This window comes from Myxine glutinosa, unplaced genomic scaffold (genome assembly GCF_964187855.1).
Source record: "Myxine glutinosa unplaced genomic scaffold, kmMyxGlut1.1 SCAFFOLD_1698, whole genome shotgun sequence".
In the NCBI taxonomy this organism is placed as follows: Eukaryota; Metazoa; Chordata; class Myxini; order Myxiniformes; family Myxinidae; genus Myxine; species Myxine glutinosa.
In genome coordinates this window covers 85,001-97,000 of record NW_027617793.1, presented here as the reverse complement: position 1 = coordinate 97,000, position 12,000 = coordinate 85,001, and the positions used below count along the sequence as shown (strand labels likewise).

The 12,000-nt window shown below is 45.8% G+C and overlaps 1 protein-coding gene across 1 annotated transcript in view; it reads left to right on the top strand.

Moving 5' to 3' along the window:
- The first annotated feature begins 472 nt into the window (after nt 1–472).
- The window catches only part of LOC144888152 (alpha-ketoglutarate-dependent dioxygenase alkB homolog 7, mitochondrial-like), a 15,494-nt gene continuing 3,966 nt past the window's right edge, over nt 473–12,000 (top strand). The window contains exons 1-3 of the mRNA XM_078769219.1: nt 473–871; nt 4,780–4,953; nt 5,544–5,665. Of these exons, the coding sequence (XP_078625345.1) occupies nt 473–871; nt 4,780–4,953; nt 5,544–5,665 (695 nt within the window). The remainder of the gene's footprint in view (nt 872–4,779; nt 4,954–5,543; nt 5,666–12,000) is intronic.

Here is a 12,000-nt window from a genome sequence, read left to right as displayed (position 1 = left end):
CATGTAAATGAGCGAGCAACATTGGCAATCATTGATAATCCATGTTATATGTCACCTTTCTCCTAATCAAAAATAAAGCATGGAATCAACAATTGCAACAGGGCACACTCACCTCTAAGCTGTGCAGCCTGGATTTGAATCCCGATCCAGCCATAAACTGTCATCCCAGTGTTTCACAGGCAGGTTGAGCCGTCAATGTGTGTCACATTCATCAATGTTCAGCATTTATACACTTATGGTCTTGATTGCAGCCCTTATCTTATTCCTCAGATTTGCAATATCGGTAAGCTTCGTTCGGTACACCAGGTCCTCCACATAACCATATGAAAAAACATCCAGAGGCGTTATGTCCAGCAAACGTGGTGCCCACAGTTTCGGATCGTCGCACCCAATCCATCAATCATTGAAGTGTTCATTGAAGAAATTGTGCACTATAAGACTCCAGTGTGGGGGAGCTCTGTATTGTTGGTAAATGACCTCTTTCCATCAGATCCACCAATTGCGGGAGTACAAGGTTCTCCAACATATTCAGCTAATAATTGTCAGACTTTATAGTGGCTTCAGCAGAGAAGAATGGCCCAATGACTCGGTGATGCATGAGGCCGCACAACACGTTAACTTTTTGGCTGTCATGCTCAAGTTCTCAGACCTCATGTGGAGGCTCAGAGCCCCAAATCATGATATTATGTCTGTTAACTTTCCCAAAACATGGAAGGTTAACTCATTTGAGAAGAGCACGCGTCATGGGAATCCGTCATCTCCGTCTCAGCATTCCAAAATATCCACTGAAAATGTGATTCATCGCATGCAGTCGTCAGGTTTAAGTGAACTTTCCATGTGTACAGCTGCAATCGCGTGTGCAGCACTTCATGTACTGTTGAGCAGTGTAGCTGCAGCTCCATGGTGGCAGTCCTAAAGGACTCATAGAGACTGCGCTCGAACGACTCACAAGTGTGTTCAACATCCTCACCACTCGTGCTTGGCTTTCTTCCATAGATCATCCTGAAGCGTTGTTGAACCCATGTAGATGATTTTGTCTTTATAAACCAGGAAACACATTGCGCTGTTTCTTGTGGGGGCACCATATGCAGCAAATGTCATCTACCGTGTATCAGGAGACTCCTGGAACCAAAAAAAAATGTAAATAAAACTTTGAGGAATATTCTTTCACATGCAGCAAACCACATTGTGATATCCCATTTCATCGTTTTTTTATTATTATGATTTGAATTTGGAATGGTAATTTGTGGAAACCCTGTACTTTGCACCACATTGTGTATAACTCAACTCTGTGCAGGATAGTTCCTCATTGACCATAACTCCCCTCTCCCTCCTCCTACCTTCAAAGTCTCCCACTGCCAATTACGCTGCAGCAGCATCCCTCTCTGCAGATCTTGTGAAAATAAGCAACTGTTCATCATCCTGTAATGTCCTGTAATGCAGGAAAGAAACAATCCTCAATTTGTATCTCCATAACAAGCAGCTGGCAAACCCTACAACAGTTTATTTCTGTGGTTACCCTCTCATCTCTGGAGCTCCTGGGACTCGCCATCAGCTTTCATCTTTATTGGGCAGATCATATCGCCAAGCGAGCCTCCAAAGCCAGGTGCTGCATTGGAAAATACATGAGTTTCCAACCTTCTGCATGCAAGAAAAGTTTACACGAGACAAATAATGTCAGGAGATTCAGAGGCTACTGGAGGATCCCTCACTTTGCTGTCCTCTGAAGTTGGAGGCCTACAATATGAGGGAGGGAGTAGCTGTGCCACCCTCAAGGCTTTTCTGAAGTCTCATGGAATATGCTTCTCCATAGTAGACCACTGCTACTGCTTTCCATCTTGCCACCCTTAAAGCAATGACGTTTAAGGCCCACCTTGTCATCAGCATCTTAGGCCAAAAGTCTGAATGTGAAGGTCAGCTTTTTGTTTACCATGAGCAAGTTAGTGGCGTTGCAGTCTTTATAGAAGGGTCAATATACGACAAAAAACTCACCTAACCCCAGAAAAATTGATAAAGGTTTTTCAATGGATTCTGGTACCATTGGGCATGCTAAATAACATACTAAAAATCTAGTAACATCTGACTTCCGGAAATGGGTCGTTTTCAAGATGGCGTCCAAGATGGCCGCCGGGAGCTTAAAATGGCCATATCTCAATTATTATTCAACCTAGAAAGGTGGTTTTGGTGTCTAACCCTAGGTTTTAGGGCCCAAGGAATCCAATTGAATCAATAAAATTACCATCAGTTAATTATTTATTGACAAGTCCAAGATGGCATCCCAAGGTGACATCCTGATCCACTAAAATGGCTCTGTCGAATAGCAGTCAACCTAGAGAGATTTTTTCAGTGTGTATACCTAGGTTTAAGGCACCCAGGAAATCATCAAAATTACTTAAATAAGCACAAAGTAATCAGGTAATCCAGTAAGCCAGGTTTACCAGCCCATTAGGCATTTGTTGTCTTATACAGTTAGTCGCTATTCATCGTCATCCTCCGACTCCTCTGGAAGAAACTTGGTATGTGGATTGTCACATTCTTCAAGTTGGCACGGTCCACAGGCAGTAGTACATGGTAGTCCATATCTTCTACAAGAGCAGCGGAGTGTCTTGCAGGCAGTGGAGCAGTTACAATGAATGACCTTCAAGAGATTGTCTGGAGCAGCGTTCATTCTTGACATAAGTGGGACAAACTGATTATCCTGCAGGCTCCACCCCCATTTCATGGCATCCATACCCTCTTCTTTTCCCATCCACACCATGATCTGGTAGTACGCTCTACGACAGTGAAGTATGGTAGCAGATTTAGTTGGGGGCAGACGCTCGGGTGTTACAAAAGACGAAGCAGAGACAACCATTCTTGCTGAAGGTGTTATATCGCATTGTTGCAAGGGAATCTTTGCACTTGCCACCAAAGAGGATAGCCATTAATCGGCATCCAAAGTCATCAATCACCTCTGTGGTCTGGTTTGGGATGGTGAATGTGTTGGCACAAGACCGAAGGACAGGCTCTCCTTTTACAAGCTTCTGGAAAGCAGTATTTTTGCCAACACCAAAAATCCGAGAAGTCGTGTCACAACCAGTCATGGCATGGATGAATATCAACTGAGAACACATGTCATGTCCGAGGATTTCTTTTAGACAGTTGATGTCATACACTTTAAAACTGCCATCAGCTTTGGACTTGTCTGATCTGAAATAAAGGCTCTTACTGTCTCCCTGCGCAAGTAAAGGAGTAAGACAAGGAGATCAGTATCTTCTCCAATCAGTGTAGTGGTGTGTAGAAGAGATGCCTCCACTGCAGCCTTTACTATATCTACGTCAGCATCTCCAGGTGCATTGACCACAGTGCAATACCTTTCTCTCAGTTCATCACTTATCATCCCGATCAGTCTCTGTTTATTGATATCTCTTGACAGGACCTCCTCCTTCTTGCCTGAGAACTTTGTCTCAGCAGTGAAGCTGACAATGGGATGAATATTGTGTCCTCTTCTCTGATGCGTGTTGTCTTTAATGGACGGCCCTTCCTCATAGCCATCAAAGACAATGGTCGTAGCTGAACCATAATGCTGGATGGTGAAGTCAGCATATGTATTGGGGAGGGTATGATAGTCAGTCATACCCTCCCCAATATAAAATAGTCTGTCCCTTGCCATAACCTCTCAAGCTTTGTACAAACCTTTGTCTGTAATGATCACTGAATACTGTGGACTGGAGTCACAGGTGGCAGTGGTGTAGACACATTACACTCTTATCTCCAATCTGAAACACACACTTGGTTCATTAGCTGGTGAGTCGGAGGATGACGATGAATAGCGACTAACTGTATAAGACAACAAATGCCTAATGGACTGGTAAACCTGGCTTACTGGATTACCTGATTACTTTGTGCTTATTTAAGTAATTTTGATGATTTCCTGGGTGCCTTAAACCTAGGTATACACACTGAAAATATCTCTCTAGGTTGACTACTATTCGACAGAGCCATTTTAGTGGATCAGGATGTCATCTTGGGATGCCATCTTGGACTTGTCAATAAATAATTAACTGATGGTAATTTTATTGATTCAATTGGATTCCTTGAGCCCTAAAACCCAGGGTTAGACACCAAAAACACCTTTCTAGGTTGAATAATAATTGAGATATGGCCATTTTAAGCTCCCGGCGGCCATCTTGGACGCCATCTTGAAAATGACCCCTTTCCGGAAGTCAGATGTTACTATATTTTTAGTATGTTATTTAGCATGCCCAATGGTACCATAATCCATTGAAAAACCTTTTGTATCAATTTTTTGGGGGTTCAACCATATATTGACCCCTCTATTAGGTCTATTTTCGGCTTGCTCTTGCTGTCCTCACCTGTCTTTCTAACTGTCACACACATTCTATCAGACTTGCCTTGTGACTGTCACCAAGTCTAAACTCGTTGGTCACCTCCATTCACCCCCCACCCCGAGTCACATTTTCTCTCACATATAGAACTTCCCGAATCTGTTGTCTCTTGCCTTTTCTCTCCAGGACCTTCACATGTGTTGCCTACCTCATGGTGTCCCAATTTTACGACACCGATTGAGAACCTTCCCCCTTTCAACTGAAACTATTCGTACTGTGGTTCATCCTCACTTACATTCTTGTCCCTATTTCCTTCGCCACACTGTCTGTTGACACTTTTGTTCTGCTGTTCCATAAGCTTTGATATCCTTTAAGAAAGTAAAAGCCTGTGGCCAATTTACACTGCCCTGCAACCGATCTGTATAAACTAATTAGGATTTTCTTCTCTTAGGCTATCCATGGCTATCGTGAGATAGAGCGGGAGAAATGGAGTGCTGAGGCTGCCTCCCTGTTGCATAGAGTTTGTGAGACAGCATTTGGAACAGGAAGTGAAGTCAGCCCTCTGATCCACATCCTAGATTTGGATGCTCATGGGTACATCAAACCACATGTCGACAGCATCAAGGTGACATTCATTCATTCACCCATTTCTTCTTTGTAAGTAAATGACTAAAGGGGGGCCCGACAGGATGGTCTCGACCTAGAGGTATGCACACTCACCTCTAAGCTGTCTGGCTTGGATTTGAATCTCATCCCAGCTGTAAACTGTCATCCTGGTGGGTCACAGGCAGGGCGATTCGTCAGTGTGTGCCGTCCCTCTGACGTTAAATGGGCGTCCCATGTGCTGGCATTATTTGGTGGATGTTAAAGATCTCATGGTGTCCTTCATGAAGAGCAGATGAGCTATCGCCAGCACCATGGCCAAAATTCAATATTCCTGGCCTAACCTTAATTGAACGTCGTCAGGACTGGTTCGTGGAAGATTTGGGACAAGCTTCCCCCGGTCAACCCCACAAGCACGTCGGAATAATTGTGGCCATTAAAGAAGTAGTAGATGACTAATGGATGGAGTGAAAAGGTGCTTCAACAGGTACAAGACCATTCCTGCCTTTTGTATCATCGGCTCTATTACGCTCTGCTTTAGACATAAGGAAGGAATTTTCCGAGTTAATAAGCAATGTTGGTATCAGCTAAGATGCTCTGGTGTCGATGCAGTTCTGTGGGAACACCATCGCTGGCCTCAGCTTGCTGTCCACCTGCGTCATGCGTTTCGTACACGAAGGAACGGCTGAACAAATGGATACGCTGCTCAAACGGCGCTCTCTTTATATCATGCGGTGAGTAAAATGTTTGCAACTTTGTGCAATAGGCCACCAGTAATAGAAAAATCAACCCCTTGCTTTACTGTGATGAGTCTGTGCCAGACTAGACATTTTAAGAGAATCTTCCAGGTCATGGGCCACCCTTCACTCAGCTGCAAATTGTTCAAGGAGCCATCTAGAAGAAAAAAAAATCACAACAAAGATCCATCAGAACCAGTTGATGTGCTCCATCAGATCTTTGTATATACTTATACCCCACTCCCCGTTTTGCACATACCCTTTGGGACTTGCTAACCTTGCTACCTTGTCGTTTAGCGAGAGCCTCGCAATCGGGATTGACAGGTCGATCCCAGAATCTTCACTCGTCGATCTTAACATTGAAAAAAAAGTTTGGGAAGGGTCGTGGTTCAGTATGGTGGTTGTATTTGAAACTGCAGTGGCTGTGGGTCGCATACGCAAGCTGCTGGAGAGTTTTTAAAAGAGCTAAATGTGGGTGCACAGGTCAATCAGAAATTATTTGCGTTTAAACGAACTGATTATCCATTAATGATGCAGTTGCTGTACTGCTGCGGTTACCATACAGTTGTCGGTTGCTCATATATATATATATATATATATATACTTGTGTGTGTGTGTGTGTGTATGTCTCGGTCATAGACCTCAAGGGAAGGAAGAAGAAGAAGAATCAGAGCAAAAATGTTTAATAGAATCGATTATACACACACAGTGTGGAGCGAGGCTAGAGAATGTACCGCCTACACGCAGCGGACAATTCCTCAAGACACTCGCTGAAAAATAAGTGGAAAGGCATTTCATTTATAGCAAAATATTAGACAAGAATCTGCGCTGAAGACATAGCACTACTGGACCATAAGGACAACACCTCCCATTGTCCCGTCCTATAGAAGGTCAAATTTAGACAACAAGATGTAAGCATAATGATAGGCTACGCTTTTTTTGGCTATCTATCTAAACATATCAGACCCGAGCGCAGGCCGAAGTAAATATTCTTATACACTAGGCTAAATGGTAGATGAAGATTGGATACGTCCTTGGTTTAGGAGACATACTAAACACTACGAAGATATATAATTAATTATTCCCTTTGTGAAGGAGGCGTTTGGATGACATGTTTTTCCTGTACGTGGGTCGAGAGCATTTTATCTACTGTTTGGCACATTCATTCAAGGACTAATTTACTAGGCTAAGGATCCACCCTGCACGTTGAGCCTCGAAACCACATTTTGTCCACTCACCTCTGTCTGCAGTTGAGTTCAAATCAGTTTTCAGAAGCACGATATATAATTTCAGATGTTATGATCAATTGAGTCATTTAGTTTAAACCTTAATGGCTGACAGTTCCTTCCTTTGTCTTTACAAGACAACTCCTTGGAAAGACACCGTATACCCCAGTGGTCAGCATCCCAATTTAGTCACATGCTTGGCACGACATAGCGTCACGCATGCTCAAGAAAGATATCGGCCCTAACTGGTCGTCTACATTCAACGTATGAATTGTTAGCCATAATTCGCGACGACGGCGCCTGGTTTAAGAGATTGCTGCCGCCCGCCAGATTCCGAATCCACCCTCGCTGCGGCATAGGTGCGACCCAGTTGCCAGCCAGATTATGGGCCCTCTTTATGCAGGCGAGGTCCTCGCGAATCAGGGCAAACAATCGACGTTAAATGCCATCAAGCTTTGTACATGTGATTGCTGGGTGGTGTAAGTGGTGGTGAGGGTGGTTCTTCCGGATATCCCAGATACATGTTTTGCCATCCGCTCCTTACTGCTGGTATAATAGCAATGATTTTTAAAAGAACCTACACTTTCTAAATCACAGGTTAAATCATCCCAACTAAAATCATAATCATTATCAGAATCCCAAGCATCAATAGGTTCATCGTTTTCCCCACATACTCCTTCCTTTTCTGCCAATTCGTTCCATTACTAATGCGAAACTATCTATTCGCCAATCATTCATAATACATAAGAGGCGTTAGCCAGTCCACGCAAGGGAATTTCAACACAAGTATTACAGTCATCACAAACATCGATGCAGGCATCAGCCAGTAGCCAGTTCCCACATGGGATTAACACAAGTATCACAGTCATCATCACAAAATTTAATACAAAATTCTGAAGCGCTGGTCACATCTGCCTTGTTGAAGGACCCATTCAGATCGACGGCCTCTGTGGTCAAGATCATGGTTTTCCAACGGCGGTTTCTTCATCGTCCATCCTGAAAAATACTTTCTTACACACACCATGATCAAATTCCTAGCCCCCCGTCCCACTAATTGGCATTTAGTTACCTTATCTCTCAGATGGTTGGCTTATTCATAGCCGCATTTCCTGTGTCGTGTCTGGAAATTCAAATGCCATATTTACTTTCACTAATTTCCGAAAATACCTTCCTTTTAATCATCTTCCCTACATCTAATAATACATGATTTACCAACCATTTCCCCCCCAGTGCAAGCCAACCCCTTGTATCACCTTCTTATCACAAAACAACAGTCCATAACTAACCACTTTTCTTTATTTCCTGTCTTCTCCATCAACTTTTATAATCTTTTCCCCTCCCTTTCTTAGCAAACCTTGCAAAGTCACTTGTCATTGACAAATGATCCATCTAATTCGACTTTCCTTTATCATCTTCGCACTTTCCATGACCTTCTTCACACTTCCTTTTAAACCTTTTCTTCAGACACAACTCACATGAGTTATGAATACAATTTCCCCTTTCAGGCACGTGTCTAATCACTCACAAAGTGTCCATAAGACAACGTCATCATATTTCACACCTCAGCTCTCGAGACCACCCAGGGGTCCCTTGAGAGATGCATCCTAATGTTAATCAGCTCTCGAGAGCTCAATTTTGAACAGGGGTAAAACCAGCAATACTCAATTCTGCCGTGCAAGAGGCCAGAGCAGTATCACTCCCTCTTCCCTCTGCCCACCCTAACTGGCAGACAGACAATGGCGAGCCATAAGCCCCAAAATGACATTGCACGAACCCTTTCAATATCTGTCTAAACCTACTGCCATTTAACGACGCTTCCCAGATGACGGCTCCCATACACTATTTTGGCACAAAATTGTTGCATCCCACAGATGCCACGATTATTTGAACAAATTCATTTTCCTAATCCACCCTTTCAATTTTCATTTCAATTTAAAGTCAATCCAATGTCCTCTAATACCTCTCTTAGCATCCCATGCAACTGTTGCAGACACCTGTTTTAGCCCCTGGCCCCAGATAACTCTCTGCCGGTAGACCTTAATGGTTTGGTCGCCATATGCATATGTCTCCGTGTTCGCCCATGCCCTCGTGTCCCCCCACTTGAGGCGTGACGCGGCAGGTGCAGTGCTGGCAAAGCGGTATATTAAACTAAGTGTGATTGCCACCCCTAACAGGCGGTGGTGCAGCATCCTCGATCTGTGGTGGTGCGTTTGAGGTGTCTGTGTTTGTGGGTATGGCCAACTTACAATGTGTGGCATGTACCCAGGACGACTTGCCCTCACAAAACACCGCTGTTGGTGTGATCAGAAGAACTTGGTATGGCCCCGTCCATCTTGGTTCGAGCGCAGTCTTACGGGTGAAATGCTTCACCAACACGTAATCTCCTGCCTCGAAGGTGTGGATAGGCTTGCTTGCTGGCTCCGGCAGGGCCTCGCGAACGCGTTCATGTATGCTGCGTGCCACATGGGACAAACCTACGCAAAACTTTAGAAGCATGTCATCCATGATAGGTAATTCAAGGGCTGCCATATCCACTGGCGCCGATACCGGCAAACTCATGGGCCGACCCATTAATATCTCGTGCGGAGAGAGACCAGTGGTGCGCCCTGGAGTGGAGCGCACGCTCATTAACGCTAGCGGAAGGGCCTCCGGCCACTTGAGGCCTGTCTCGTCGCAAATCTTTGCCAACTTACCTTTCAGTGTGCCATTCGTTCGTTCTACAAGTCCCGCCGATTGCGGGCAGTAAACACAGTGGAACGACTGTATCACTCCCAAGGCCTTTAACACGGCTTTAATGACGTCACCTGTGAAGTGCCCGCCCTGATCGGATGACACTTTCTGCGGGACACCGAATCGACATATAAAGTGCCGCAAAAGGCACTTGGCCACCGTTATAGCGTCAGCCCTGACGCATGGGTAGGCCTCCACCCACTTGGTGAACATGTCCACCACTACCAATACATGCTTAAAGGACATACAAGGCGGTAAATTGAAAAAATCGAACTGGATATGACAGAACGGCCCGACGGGAGCCGGGTGACCCACGTTGTGGCGGCGTCTGGGGGGTGCCCCCCTATTATGCCGTTGACATATAGCGCACGAGCGACAGACCATGGTAACCACAGTCGAAAGGCCTGGTGCTGCCCAGGTGGAAGTGACCTGCCTCATCACCCCCCTATGGCACACATGGCCATTTTGATGCGCCATGCGTGCCAACCATGGTAGTTGTCCCTTATTGATACAACTGCGAGTCGCACCGGTATCCACCAAGAATTTTAGTGGTTGTCCATTTACATCTAACGTCAAGGTCGGCTCCTCATCTGGGGTCATTGTTATCAATGGACATTCCTTTGGCGGCCCGCATTCGTCCCGTCAATAGGCGTTTCCATATGACGGCCTTTGCTGTCCCTGGGGTCTTCGTGGTCCCCTTGGACAATTTGGACAATCCCGTCTCCAGTGGCCCATTTGTCCACACTCAAAGCATGCCCCTCTCCCTGGGGGTCCCTGTCCTGGACCTCCCTGTTGGTTTTGTTGGTTTAGCCTTCGCCCCCCTTTATAGGGGGGTGGGCACCCTTGCCCTCCCCTCGGCATTTGTTGGACTGGGGCACAAGGCCCGTATGGCATGCCCGAATTGGGGGTAACCCATGGGGTGGGGCCCATATTTGAGGGTCCCCATTGCGGTGCCCATCCTGGCATGGGTGTTTGTGGTAGCCAATAGGCCGGCGGGGGACCTAGCACAGAACATGGTGGAGCAGCCCACTGGGGTTGTTGAAGTTGTTGGGGTTGTTTCCACGTCTGATTCCCTGGCCCACTAGGCCCTTGTGGTTCCCGGGGTATTTGCATCACAGCTGCCTGCAGTGTCAGACCGAGTGTCTCGTTATCGCTTGACTCACTCTCACTGTCACTTCCCATTATTTTTGCCCCCTTTTGTTTCTTCTTGCTCCCCATTGTTCTTGTTTTTTGTTGCTGGGCCAAATTTTCCCTTACTAACATCTGCAACATTTCTTCTTTAATTTCCTTTTTTTCCTCCGAAGAGGAGCCCGGACATTGTTCGAGTTTTGCACATAATTCATTGGTCCCCATTCCTTTCCAACCGAAAAGGACGGCATGCACTTGTTTTTTTAATGCGGGCCGAAGCCCTTCTACTAGGTAATTGTTCACCAGGGGAGCGGGTAGGTCCTCGACTTGGATTAATCCTAACCCGCCCCATCGAGCTATTGCTTTTTCTATTCTCTCTCGGTAATCGCCGATAGTCTCTCCTGCTTTCTGTTTTATGTTCCCAATTCTTCCCCAATCTGGCCCTCCAGGTGGTGCGAGCGCATTGCCAATGTTGGTCAGGAGAAAATTTTTCAAAATGTCCCAATCGTTTCCGGTCATGGGTGGCACCCGAGCCATGGGGTCATCTATTGGCCATAATGAAAGGGTTTTAGCCTTTGCCCATACCTTTGGTGGCAATATAGATGCTCCCAAATGACAAATATCTCTCCAATCTGGGGCATCCTCTGTAATCCAGTGACGGAGCAATATTACTATATCCAAAGGTTGGTCGATCAACATTTCCTGAACCCTCTTTTGCATGGCCGTTAAATCAGATTCTTTCCAAGGCACACGTTGCCTTACTGCCACGCCGTTTGCGTCTATTCCCACGCATCGCATGGGGAACACTTCCTTTGTTTCTATCGCACGTTGCACTGGTGCCTGATACTCCACTAGTGAAGGGTAAACTTTCTGACCTGGACCTATCGGGGGTGGAAACCCCGGGGTGTCTGTGCTGCTATCTCCATCGTCCTCGACTTGAGGGGCTGATGGTTGTGGGGTCTTATGAACTCTAGGGGGTCTCCCATTTGTTTCCCTTATAGCGCCCTGGTGTCGGGAACGTGCCTTAGATCCTGGGACTGGACCATGGGGGGAATAGGAAACAGGGATTTCATCTTCCTCATCCTGTTCCTTCTCATCGGAATTAATCCGGGCTACCATTAGCCTCTGACTTGTCTGCGCTGCGAGCGCCTTCATCTGTTTACCCTGCTTTTTTGGACCCTGTTTGCGCTCATCCTGGTATTTGCTCAACTCTCCTCGCAAACTCGCTTGTTTGGAGGCTGCCTGTCT